At 54.7% G+C, this 12,978-nt stretch overlaps 2 protein-coding genes across 3 annotated transcripts in view; one reads left to right on the forward strand and one right to left on the reverse strand.

Annotated features, from left to right (window-relative positions):
* SNX21 (sorting nexin family member 21) overlaps positions 1 to 1,761 on the reverse strand; it is a 4,619-nt gene extending 2,858 nt beyond the window's left edge. The window contains exons 1-2 of one of the 2 annotated variants that reach the window (XM_007451640.1): positions 1,499 to 1,761; positions 881 to 1,038 (exon numbers count right to left, since the gene is read on the reverse strand). In XM_007451640.1, coding sequence (XP_007451702.1) covers positions 881 to 1,038; positions 1,499 to 1,760 — 420 coding nt within the window. In that variant the 5' untranslated portion in view covers position 1,761. Of the gene's footprint in view, positions 1 to 880; positions 1,060 to 1,498 lie in introns of both variants that reach the window. The other variant, XM_007451639.1, reaches the window with a different exon arrangement.
* A 3,931-nt stretch (positions 1,762 to 5,692) lies between these two features.
* TNNC2 (troponin C2, fast skeletal type) lies at positions 5,693 to 8,686 on the forward strand. The gene is made up of 6 exons (XM_007451642.1): positions 5,693 to 5,760; positions 7,390 to 7,441; positions 7,582 to 7,725; positions 7,815 to 7,929; positions 8,092 to 8,228; positions 8,511 to 8,686. The coding sequence occupies exons 1-6, from the start codon at positions 5,758 to 5,760 to the stop codon at positions 8,540 to 8,542; spliced, it is 483 nt and encodes a 160-aa protein (XP_007451704.1). The 5' UTR covers positions 5,693 to 5,757; the 3' UTR covers positions 8,543 to 8,686.
* The last annotated feature ends 4,292 nt before the right edge of the window (positions 8,687 to 12,978 follow it).

Genomic DNA, 12,978 nt, shown 5'->3' on the forward strand with positions numbered 1-12,978 from the left:
CTGCTGAGTCAGAAATGGAGGAGGGTGGTGAAGAGGAGGGAAGTGAGAGGCAGGGAGCTGCTGCTGCCATGACCAGCCAGGTCAGGCTGGGTTTCAGGACCAGGACCACCGAATTCGCCATGTGTTTCTCCTTTCCACAGCCAGGAAATCAGGGCCTCCCCACCGCACTGATCTTCACCCCAACCCTACCCATCCCATAAATTCAGTCCTTAGGACAAACATTCTGGACAGGTGTGGGTGCTGGAGAGCTGACTTTCCTGGGTTGTAAAGAGGCTACAACAGGCCCTATAGGCCAGACATTTTCAACCCAAAGGTAAGTAATAATAATAGAACTACCATTTTATCGAGCACTTCATGATGCCAGGCGCAACGCTAAGGGCTTTCTATGCACTGTCTCATTTGATTTCTGCGACAATCCTGGGCATTATCCTCTTGTTCAGATGAGGAAACAGGGTCGTCAAAGTTTCACAATTCACCCAAAGTCAAACGACTGGTAGTAACTGGGATCCAAAACCCATTTTTCTAACCACTAACCAATGCAACTTGGACCTCAAGTCGGACTCAGATAATATTCTTCCTTGTGTATCTTGCATCTTGCGACGATTTGCAAAACCCAGGGAGCAGGGGACACGCACACTAGTTCTTAGTCTCAGAACCAGGACTGGATAGGTCCATAGTCCCTCAACAAAGTTTTAAGTCATTTGCCTGAGGATTTGCTCAAGTTACATCCCCTTTCTGCCTTCAGTTTCCCCATCTGTAAAACGGGGCAGCCACTTATAACTACACAGCCAGATCCCCCAAGGAAGCTGGCATTTTTCCCGACTTTCTCTTGGCCAGACTTCTAGACTCACAGCCCAGGGATTCCTGGACCCTCACTCACCACGTACTTGGAGGGCGGGTCCTTGACCACGTTGGCGCTGGTCACCTCAAAGAGCAGCCGCTGGGGTACCAGGGTGTTCCGGGACTTCTTCCAGAAATCTTGCAACTGCCGTGTCAGGAGCTGACTGCCCCGCTGCCCATCAGGTGGGGAACTCCGTTCTGCATGAGCACAGGATGGGCCTGGGGCCAGGCTCCACATAAATTACATGCCCTGACCTCATTCATCCTCCCAACGAATGACAAAGGATTTATCCCCATTTGACATAAATGGAAACGGAGGGCCAGAGAGGGGGCCTGGTGTCAAACACCTGCCCGGCAGACAGTAGATGTTAAATAAATATCTCCACCCCCAAAATATTGCTAGCACATTACTACCATTTGTATCCCAGACCCTGTACATATCATGCCCTAAACAACCCGGGATGGGAGTGATTTCCCCTATTTGACACAAGGGAACTTGGCTGAGAGAGGTGTTGTGACTCTCTCAAGGTCACAAGCCAAGAGGTGGCTGTGGCACTTAAAGAAGTGTCTGCGTTTCGGCTGGATCAGCTCGGGAACGCGGCTGGGGTGGAGGCCTAATCGAGCCGCAGGGTTCCCGCCTCCATCCTCCCGCACTCGCCTGCGTCTTCTCCCGCCGCCCAGTCCCCATCGGGCAGCGGGTCGGGGTCAGCCTCCTCGTCGTCCTCGTCATCCTGGTCCTCGTCGTCCTCGGCACTGGTGAAGCTGAGGGTGCCGCTGAGGCGGGATGACAGGCCCTCGGCGTCGTCGTCCTCCAGTTCCGAGCTCTCCGGGAACTGCTCGGCCTCGGGGCCGGCCGCTGCCTCCCCGGGGCTGTCGCCGGTCAGGGCGTGCCGCAGCCGATGCAGGAGCCGCGAGGCCATGGCACCCCGGGGGGAGCTCGCAACGCTGGGCCCCGGGCTGGGGAGGGAGGCGGGCCCCAGCCCCGCGCGGGGAGGGGGCGGGGCGGGGCCGGGATTGGGGGAGGGAGGGGCGCCGCGGAGGCCCCGCCCTTGCCTGTGGAGGGTCCCGCGACTCTGCCGGCGCCTCTTTCGCCCCCTGGCGCGGGTCGGCCTCCTGCGCCCCGAGGTGCACTCTGGGGCGCCCCGCTCCCCGGGGTTCTCGTGCGGCCCGCAGTGCCTGGACGAGGGCAACCGGCCTCCGCCGGGTTCCGCCGGGCCCAGGCCGCTCCGGCCCCTTCCTGCCGCCGCCCCGCCTCCGGCCCCGCCTGCTCCCTGAGCCGCCCGGGAGTCCCGGGCCCTTCGCTCCATGAGGGATTTGGGAATCCTGGGTAGGCCTGGGCAAGCCCCCGGCCCCCTAAGGGATCGTCCCCAATCCGGAGGGGCGTACACCCTCCTTGAATCCTCCCAACCCTCCGGAGACCCAGGCTGGCCCCAATCTATCCCCTAATTTATACCCAGCACTCTAACTTTCCAAAGTCATTACGCGGCAGTAGGAAGCCCATCTCTCCTGTGAGGAAACCGAGGCCAAGAGAAGCCGAGTGATCTGGGATGAAATCTGACCTCTGACCTCGAGTAGCCTAGGTTTTCTCATATGTAAAACAGGAACAATTAATACGAATTTAAGTACGAATTTTGCACAGAAGAGGGACTAAGAGGATAATGTTACACAATGATTATTGTTTCTACAGTGTTCACAAGCTTTTACAATCTCATTTGAGCCTGCCTCACACAGAGGACTTAGGCAAACGGGGAAAACTGAGACCCAGAGAGGCTGAGTTACTTTCCCCAAGTCATACAGCTTGCCAGAGGTTTCTGAGTGTAGGGCCCTGCAGCCCAGGTCTCCTGAGTTCCACATCCTGTTCTTTTCTCACGCTGCAGGCCTGGTAATCTCGGCAACTCCCCTAGTGAGCTGTGTTTTTATTTTTTATCCAGAGGGCAGCAGTAGGTCAAAAATTTATTGTCCCTTCCCGTCAAAAGGCCTAGCTATCAGTCCCTAGCAGGGCAGATATTGCTAGTTATACAATCAAACAAGTAAAATCTCTCTGATGGTAGCTCCTCCCCTTTTTAAATGGCACAGGAGAGAGGGGTGTGGGAATAGCTTTGAATGGAACGCATACTGCCTGCCCTCCCTCTGTGCAGAAGGGGCAGGGCTCTCATTTCTCGAAGTTCCACTGTATCCTCCATCCTGTTCTAGGCACTTTACAAGGGGTCACATCTCACCCTCACAACATCCTGGGGAGGAGGCTGTTAGTGGACAAGAATGGTCCATTTTCAAGATGAAGAAACTGAGGCAAATAGACTTTCCCCAAATCCACAGCTAGGAAATAGGGGAGCTGGGATTTAAGGCCAAGTCTGTGTAATCTCAAAGCTTTAAATGACTCTTCATTCAGCTTCCCAGCAGGGTGTTGGGGCAACAAAGACACACCTCATTTGTTCATTCATTCAGCACTCACCCATTCACCAAACATTGGCGGAATCTTAACCTGTACTTTGGCAAATGCCTCACAAGTCTGCGTACAAAGCAGGTGTTCACAAAACCACGGGTTGTCAAAGCCACGAGGGTCTGGAGGAGGGTTGCTCCGAAATCTGGTCTAGCACCTCCATTTTACGGATGGGTAGTCTGAAGCTCAGTGAAGGAAAGTTACCCTGGGCCATACACACAGGGCCAGAACTAGGAGATCTTTTGAGGTCTTGTATTCTCCACTACTCTTAGGCTCTGTATGGATCTCTCTCCCACGGCCTCCCTGAGAGGTGGTCATCAAACTCCTGTTTGCATACATTCAGTAACAGGAGGCTCATTACCTTATGAGGCTGCCCAGTCCCATTATTATTCAACCACCACTGTTAGAAAGGTCCTCCTTATATCGAACCAGATGTCATTCTGTTCACTTATTCTTCCAAAGATCATATTATTTTTTGAACACTTGCTAAGTGCCAAGTGCTGGGTGCTGGGGAATGCACTGGCAGGCAGGTAAGAGTCTCTGGTCTGTGGAACTTAGAACAGGTCGTGATCCCATGGTATGTTCAGTGCTATGACTGAGGAAGATACTGGAGACCACCTTGGACTCCTTTGGCCTGGGTACAGGGGAGGAAGGATCCTGGAGGAAGTGTCGTTGAAGCCGAGAAAGAGGATAGGGGAGTAGGCCGGTGAACAAGGGGAAGATGGGAGTTTCTGGCAGAAGAAACCCAGCATGTGCAAGGGCCCGGGCACTTTAAAGGGTGGTGTTTGGAGCTTTATTTTAGTCTGAACAGAGAAGAGCGGCATGCAAGGTGGGAGAGGAAAGGGGACGAGAATGGAAGGGTGAGTGGGACCTTGCTTGGCCACACTGAGTTTGGACCTTATCTATTTCCCTGAATAAATGAAAGAACAAATTAATGAACAAAGGATTGCTGCAAGTTCCACACTCCCTGTTCCAAAGGGATTAAGTGGTTCCAATGTTTGTGTCCGAATTGGCATCCCCTGGGGAGCATGGCCCCTTGGCCCTGTGCCTGGCTGGGGGAGGCCTTATTTAGCCTGGCCTGGCTCCACTGAGATTTCCTTGGGAATATCTATGTATAGGGCAAGAGGGCAGCCCAGCTGCCACTGTCCATCTGACTTCCTTGGTGTCCAGCCCCCTTTCGCTAGCCCCAGACCCTGTGTTTAGTCATCTCCGTGCTCTTTTTGTTGACTTAGCTACCGTCCATCAATGTTGTCTATCCCCGTGTGGGATTGTGGGTTGTCAACACCCCGTGTGGACCCTGTATGTTCTCAGGGTGGGCTCGCCTCGGACTTGACTTGATCTGCCCACTCCTTCCCTCTCCAGATGGCCAGCTGAGCTCCTCCAGACTTCCTCCTCAAGCTCTAGCAAGGGGCCAGCTGCCCCTTCACCTACTTAGAGAAACTTCCCCTGGTACCCTTTTCCCCCCCAAAAAAGTGAATCCCCCGAACCCTTTCCCTGGAGAAGGTAAGCTTGAGAGAAGAATCTTCTTTCAATGTTTCTTTCTCCTCCAAGTGCACACCCTGTTTCCTGGACCCCTCTATACATTTCTCCTTCTAGACGGGTCCCCTGAGGACAGTCTGCCCCAACTTCCCCTCAGTCAGTATGAATAAGAATCCCCAACATGACTATAGACCTTTATGATTTACAAAGCTCCCGGTGAAAAGGGAATAATCATAGTTGCTACCTCACAGGATGAGTACTGGATGAGATCATGTGGTTAAAATGCTTAGCACAGTGTGTGGCAAGTCACAGAGGTTCAATAACTGTGGCTGTCACTTTCCTCTCCTATCCCCTGCCCCTTACCCTGATTCAAAGACAAAACATTCCACTTGCCAAGCACTGACCCTATGTAGTTGGCACAAGCTTGGTGACATATACGTGGGCTCCCGTTTACCGTGGTTTCTCTGTGAGGGAGGTTATGACTCTCCCCATCTCACAGATAAGGAAACTGAAGCTCAGAGTGGCATCGCCACCTGCCCAAGTGTGCACAGCTTGTAGAGACAGGAATTGGATCCTGGGCTTTGGACGGCAAGGCTTGTGCTCTTGCATTCCACCATGCTGCCTCACTTTTCTCTATCCTAACCATCCTCACCCATCTTGGAGCAAGTATGCTTCTTGAGGGGGCGCTCACTAAGGCGGTGGAGCGGGGCGGGTTCTCCTCACAAGAATCTAGGACGTCAAGGCCTGCCACCTGCTCGGAGGCTTAAATTTCTCTGCAAGGGCCCTTGGCTAAATTAGGTAATGGGCTAGGACTCTGGGAGGGGGGTGCTCGCTGACCCCCGGATCTGATTGGCCAGGGCATCCGGTCCTGGGGAGCAGGGAAGTGGGAGGAGAGGATGCCCCTACAAATCCTAGGGGTACAGAGGGCCAGGGCATCTTTGTGTGGTGGAGTGCAGAGGAGGTGACCTGCAGCAGAGGAGTCCTGGTGACACGCAACCATGGTAAGGATGAGAAAGGACTTCATCCTTTTACTTGCAGGAGCACTTCTGGGCATCTTTCAGGCCAGATCTGGGTGCTCCGTGGGGCAGTAACTTTGAAGGATGTTTGAAGATGGAATATGAAAGCTCCTGGAACCCTGGTGTCTGGGAGGAAGGTTGGGGAGGCCTCAGACTTGTCTTGGAAGGGGAGAGTTGGGACGTTCCAGGGGTTGAGCCTCCAGGCTTGCCGGTTCCCTGAGACCTTCTGAGGCTTCTAGCCATGTCGGTCAGAGAACTGTGAGTGGGTCTTAGCTTGTCACCCTAATGGTGGAGATGGGGACCCTCGTGGTGGAGAGGGAGTCACAAAGCAAGCCAGTGAGCAGTGGGGGTGGGCTGGAAGCCTTGGCAAACCCTCTTCCTGCCAGTGAGAGAAGGAAACCTCCTCTGGAGGATGGGAAGCCTGCAGGGCCTCAAACCAGTTCAGGGGCAGGACCCCAAGAGCTCCAAGGGGATGAGAAGGGGCCGAAGATGACAGAGCAGAGTTAGAGAGACGTCAGCCTCCCAGAGAGGGGTTATGATTTGAGGCTGTCCTTTTCCTCTGAGATCGCCCTCCCCACTTCACTTCAAGGAGTAACTAGACCCTGGACAACAGCTGCTGTGGCCCGTTCCTGACTAAAAATAACCTGCCCTTTTGGCACAGGCAAGGAGGAGGGGACGGGGGAGGGGAGGAGGAGGGAGACAAGGAGGACAGCCAGCAGCCAGCCAGCTGAAGAGCTCCTTGGACGCCTCAGCCCTTCTTTGTTGCCGGCCTCAGTCCCAAGTCCCCTAGCTAGCTGGCTGGGCTTGGACGTGATGGAAACTCCTTAGAGCCATCTTACCATCACCTGCACAAGGCCCACATCATACTCTGCCCAGCAGGAGTGGCATTTACTCCAATGACTGAATCGTCGCAAGGAAGCTTACAATCTCTGTCTCTGCAAGTTCTTGGAGGGAGGGATGATGTGTCTGACTTCTTGGGGGTCCCAGTGCCCGGTCTATGGCCTGACACTTGGTCGGTGCTCAGTAACTTTGCCTTGCATTATCATTTATTTGACAACGAACATTTATTGGGCACCTGTTAAAGTACCAGGCATTGCGAGGAGGCAGGGAAAACTGGAAAACGATGTTGGAATCGTTCTGGCACTTTACAAAGCCTTCTCACACCCCTGATTGCAGCTCATCCCTGAAAAACTGCTAAGAAGAGATGAGGGGATGAGGTTACATTTAGTGACTTGCCCAAGATTACTGGGGGGTTCCTGAATTGACCTCTGATTGACAAGCAAGAAGGGCATAATCCCTAGTTCCTTCTTTCTTTCTGGCTGAGCTGCGCAGCTTGTGGGATCTTAGTTCCCCAACCAGGGATTGAACCCAGGCCTTCGGCAGTGAAAGCACAGAGTCCTAACCACTGGACCACCAGGGAATTCCCCTCCCTAGTTCTTCAAAAGCGGGGTTGGGTGCTGTGAGAGTACGCGGTGTGGGGGGGCAAGTTTGGAGCTGTTTCTCCGGAGGACTAAGGGGCACTCACAGAAACGGGGGTGCAGAAGAATGGGGTTAAGTCAAGAATGAGCTCCAGGGCTTCCCCTTCTGCTCTTTGATGGTCTGTGTTTCCTGCAGACGGACCAGCAGGCTGAGGCCCGGTCCTACCTCAGCGAGGAGATGATCGCTGGTGAGTGGGGGTGGGCGGGCTGTCCGTTGGGTGGCTGTGTGCTGGGCAATGTTTGGTGTCTAGGCAGGCAGGGAGGGTGGACGTGAGGCTGACGGTCCAGCCAGGCTCACCTTAGCCCTCGGCTCTCCTTGCCCTGGCAGAGTTCAAGGCCGCCTTCGACATGTTTGACGCTGATGGTGGCGGGGACATCAGCGTCAAGGAGTTGGGCACGGTGATGAGGATGCTGGGCCAGACACCCACCAAAGAGGAGCTGGACGCCATCATCGAGGAGGTGGATGAGGACGGTGAGCGGGTGGCCCTCTGAGGGATGGGATGGTGGTGGAGAGGAGCTGGCAGCCAGGGCTCAGGCTCCCTCACCATCTGCTTCCCTCAGGCAGCGGCACCATCGACTTCGAGGAGTTCTTGGTCATGATGGTGCGCCAGATGAAAGAGGACGCCAAGGGGAAGAGTGAGGAGGAGCTGGCTGAGTGTTTCCGCATCTTTGACAGGTGCATTGGGGGCCTGGGAGCCGAGCGAGGCGCAGAGCCGTCTGAGTCTGGCCAGCAGGGCACAAAGGTTCTCAGGGTGGGGATGTAGGAGGTGGCGTCCGGCGTGGCCCGGGCAGGTCGCCCCTGCCCGTCCTGAGCTCCGCCCTGGCCCTCCGCCTGAAGGAACGCAGACGGCTACATCGATGCTGAGGAACTGGCTGAGATTTTCCGGGCCTCCGGGGAGCACGTGACGGACGAGGAGCTCGAATCCCTGATGAAGGACGGGGACAAGAACAACGACGGCCGCATTGACTTCGACGGTGAGGGTCCGGGGAGCGCGAGGAGCGGAAGACCGAACCAGGCTGGAGAGTCCGAGCGTGGCGCCCACGCGGGAGTCCCTAGCCTTGAAGGCGGGGCGGGGCGGGGCGGGGCGGGGCCAAGCTCCTCCCCACCCCCTGCGGGCGGGTAGGGGGGGACCTCCGGGAGGTTTTGCGCAATTTATCTACAAATGACAAGGCACCCCCTCTGCGAGGCCGGAGCCTGGTCAGACCTCGCTCGCCTCTAGGGGACCCCTGACCGCCTCTCCGTCTCCTTCCCCGCAGAGTTCCTGAAGATGATGGAGGGCGTGCAGTAAGAAGTCGGCCCTCCCCTCCGCGGAGACCGCGCGTCCTTAGGGCGTGGGGACGTCATCGCCGCCCGGTCCCACTCCCGGCCCCGGGAGGGAGGCGCGGCCCCTTCTGGGAATGTGTCTAGAAGGAATAAAAGGAAACATTGCAAAGCGCGTGGCCTGAGTGAGGGGAGGACCGGGATGGATCGGGTGTCGGGAGCCGCCTGGTTGGGCCGCTGTCCAGGGCGCCACCCCGGTTGGAGCCACCCGAGCGTCCTCGGGTCCGAACGCAGCGGGACGCGGAAGGCCGCCGGGTCGCGGGAGCCCGAGGTGGCGCTCGATGCCCTCGGAAGTTTAGCGACGGTCTATCTGCAGCTGGCGCCAGGCGTGGTAACTTGGCCGCGGGGCTGGGTGGCTCCTGGCGCTTCCAGGGTCCCCATTGCTTCTAGAATCAAATCCTAATTCCTCCCCCTCCTTCCCACTGTTACCCCTTCCCTCCTCGAGAGGTTCCAGTCTCACTGGGCAATCGATCCTTCTTGCTGTGGAAGTGGGGTGCACTTTGAAGCCCTCCAACCTTTGCACGTGCTGTTCTCTCTCCTTGGAATGCCCTTCTTCCTCTTAAAAGTCTTGGCAAATCCTTCAACACAGCTCAAATGCCATCTCCAAGATACCAAGACGCAGCTCAGATACCATCTTGTCCTCCCTTGATCCCTGCCCTGACTGGCTGCACTCTGGGGCCCACACCTCTTTTGTAAACAACTCAATTATAGACGGCTTGGCTCAAAGCTAATTAAGGGCAGTGGTAGTTTGGCTTTCCTCACGCTCAGTTTGAATCCTCACTGCTGGTGACAAACCACTCTCTGCTTCCTTTCCTAATCTGTAAAACGGGGACAGTGATAGTACTTACCTCACAGGGTTGTGAGAATAAATTAATGTGTGCAAAATGCTTAGAACAGAGCCTGGCACGGAGTCAGCATATAATAAATGCTATCTATTAGTAATATTATTATCATCTTGAAACATTGAACTCTTATTCATGGTTGCAGCCCTCCCTCTCCAACTCCCTGTTCTCTTCTCCCCTTTCTGGCTCGTTCATGTTTCCTGGATTGTATTTCCAGCCAGGAGCAGTGCTCGCGTTTAGTAATCATCCCTATGAGTGCCTACTGTGTGCTGTGCAGGTGTTGTCTCATTTATCCACACAACCCCAGGGGCAGATGCCCTTATTTCCATTTTACGGTTGAGGAAACTCAGGCAGAGTGGGGTGAATTACCCAGACAAGTAGATGACAACCTAGATGATACGGCTGTGTGATGCAAACAGGAGCAAGACCACCTACCTGTTGACAATTCTACCAGGGCGTCCTGAGTGCTTCAAACTGGCCCTGCCTTAAACTAGTAAATCTCCCTCCTCCATCTCGTTCTCCTGTGTTGCCCACCTCAGGGTTGAGACCCAAGTCACAAATTCTGAAGCTCATTTTCCACCTCTAATTTACTTACTATGCCCTGCTACTTCGTCTCCTTACCACTACCTCCCTCCTCTCCAAGCGCACTCAGCCTCATAACTCAGGCCATTATCATTGCCATTCACACTCTAGACAGATGGCAGCCAGAAGGATCTTTTCAAAACCAAATCTGACCATGTCAGTGCCCTGCTCAAGACTTCATTAACTGCTGGTTACCTCCCTCACAGCCCAATCTCCTTCTCCAGAGAGAGCCCTCCTTGACCCTCCTCATCTTCATTAGGTGCCCCACCTCTGAGCTTTCATAGCAACACGTGAGCCTACCACCCAGCTCCCCCCCCACCCAACCCCGTGCCGCGCAGCTTGCGGTATCTGTTTCCCGACCAGGAACTGAACCCGGGCCATGGGCAGTGAAAGCCGAGAATCCTAACCACTAGATTGCCAGGGAACTCCCACACCCAGCTTTTATTTATTTATTTATTTTTTTGCCGTACGCGGGCCTCTCACTGTTGTGGCCTCTCCCGTTGCGGAGCACAGGCTCCGGACGCGCAGGCTCAGCGGCCATGGCTCACGGGCCCAGCCGCTCCGCGGCATGTGGGATCTTCCTGGACTAGGGCACGAACCCGTGTCCCCTGCATCGGCAGGCAGACTTTCAACCACTGCGCCACCAGGGAAGCCCCCCAGCTTTTATTGAGTGCTTACTATGTGCCAGACACTGTTCTATGGTTCTTCATCTATCCTATGAGGTAGCTACTAATATTTCCATTTTACAGAGAGGTTAAATGTAAGTGCCCAAGTGTATACGAGTAACATAGGGGTGGATCAGGAATTCTAACACAGTTCTACCTTAAGCACTGCTTATTCTGCACCATTGACATGCCTATCTACTCCCTAAACTTCACCCTCCCTGAAGACAGGACTGTGTCCTCTTCCTGCCTCATCCCCAGCCCCCAACATAGGGCCTTTACCTTGTGGGCACTCAACCACTGTACTGAATGAATGGGAATAATGATCATCACACCTTCTAATACTGACTGCACTAGTGTTAGAAACCTAAGTCAAACTGACTTATACCAAAAAGGGATTTGTTGGTTCATGACACCGGGATGCCAACACACGAACTGGAGGCCGGAGTTTCGACGTCATCTCTCAGCTATTTGTCTCTGCTTGGCTTTCTTTCATCTGCAGCCGTCTCCACCAGCAGCCCAGACTGACTCCCTCCTCTTTTAGCAATCCTAGTGGTAAAATAATTTTACTTTCTCGCAGGGATTAATTCCAGGAAACACCGATTGGTTCCGAACGACAATGTAGAGAGTTGGGTCTCTGTGACTGACACAGGTAGGTCATGTGACCATCTGGGGGAGTCAGACACCATGGTCCAGGAAACCACATAGAGAGGCTTCCTAAGGAAGGCAAAGATACATCCACTTTGGCCAGCATTTATTAAGAAGCAAGTGTCAGGTTCTGAGCTCTGCTCATCTCAGACATCCTTCAGCCTGGTGTTTTGTCTTTTTTTTTTTTTGGCCTTGTGGCACGGCATGGGGGATCTTAGTTCCCCGACCAGGAATCGAACACTCACCCCTTGCAGTGGAAGTGAGGAGTCTTAACCACTGGACCTCCAGGGAAGTCCCAGCCTCGTGAAGTCCCAGCATCAAAATCACCTGAAGAGCTTATTGGGGCCAAGAATTTACATTTCTAACCAGTTCCAGGTGAAAAGTGGAAGGACCACACCTCAAGAACACTGCTCTATACCTTTAACTAGAGCCCAGCAATGACACCACCTGGGAGCTGATTAGAACGGCAGGGCCTCAGGCCCCACCCAGACCAAATGAATCAAAATTTGTATTTGAATAAGATCCCAGGCAGATTTATTTTTTTAATTTATGTTTGGCTGCCTTGGGTCTTCCTTGCTGTGTGTGGGCTTTCTCTAGTTGCGGCGAGTGGGGGCTACTCTTTGTTGCAGTGTGAGTGCTTCTCATTGCGGTGGCTTCTCCTGATGCGGAGCACGGGCTCTAGGCACATGGGCTTCAGTAGTTGCGGCACACGGGCTCAGTAGTTGTGGCTCTCAGGCTCTAGAGCGCAGGCTCAGTGGTTGTGGCGCACGGGCTTAGTTGCTCCGCAACATGTGGGATCTTCCCGGACCAGGGATCCAACCGTGTCCCCTGCATTGGTAGGCGGACTCTTAACCACTGCGTCACCCGGGAAGTCCCCACCCCAGGCAGATTTACATGCACAGTAGATTGAGCAACACTGGTCCAAGCCCCAAGGAGGGAGCCAACAGCACAGTCAGAGATGAAGGAACTGATTAGAGGACATCCAAGTTCTAGTCACAGACCTGACAACTCCAATCCAATTCCACATGTGACTGCTTGCTGGGGGCACAGGGGTCCGGGCTAGCTGAAGTAGGAGGAAAGTGTGGGTGAGAACCTTCCTGATGACCTCCTTGCTGTCTTCCCCCCCTCCCCCCAGGCCTGCACAACCAGCTGCAGGCAGAGCTGACCAGGTTGGGTGAGTAGCCAACACTCAGGCCTTGTTGGAGCACACCTGGGTGTGTCACCTGGATCTTCCTGCAGGACCTGGGCTGGGCCCAGCACCTCAGCCTACCTGGACCCAGCTGGTCGGCACAGGGGTTTCCTCCCAGGGGCCCAAAGGCCTGTGGCAGGCCAGTGGAAAGATGGCCCAAGGGGCCGGGGCTGGCTGGGTCAGTGGTGCAGCAGACAGAGGAACTGCTGGTGGAGATGAAGCAGGAGGTGAACGTGTCCCTGTGGAGCATGGAGCCATCTATGGGGGACCTGGGGCAAGGGGTGAGTTGTGACCTCAGTCCAGAAGGCTTCCCCTGGCTGTCTCTGCAGTCCCTGGGCGTGCTGTAGGGTCACCTGAATGTCCTCTTTCTCCTTTTTCAGGGTCAAAACATGTACAGTCATAAAGTAGGTGGCTGATCCCCACCTCCCACCCCCCTCCAACACACACACACACACACACACACACACACACACACACACAC

Source organism: Lipotes vexillifer, unplaced genomic scaffold (genome assembly GCF_000442215.2).
Source record: "Lipotes vexillifer unplaced genomic scaffold, Lipotes_vexillifer_v1.1 scaffold2049, whole genome shotgun sequence".
Lineage (NCBI taxonomy): Eukaryota > Metazoa > Chordata > Mammalia > Artiodactyla > Lipotidae > Lipotes > Lipotes vexillifer.

What these genes read in the sequence shown, in the direction of transcription:
- TNNC2 (XM_007451642.1), top strand. An exon ending in CGAGGAGGTGGATGAGGACG is followed by an intron (nt 7,726 to 7,814) that starts GTGAGCGGGTGG and finishes TGCTTCCCTCAG; the next exon opens with GCAGCGGCACCATCGACTTC. An exon ending in TGTTTCCGCATCTTTGACAG is followed by an intron (nt 7,930 to 8,091) that starts GTGCATTGGGGG and finishes CTCCGCCTGAAG; the next exon opens with GAACGCAGACGGCTACATCG.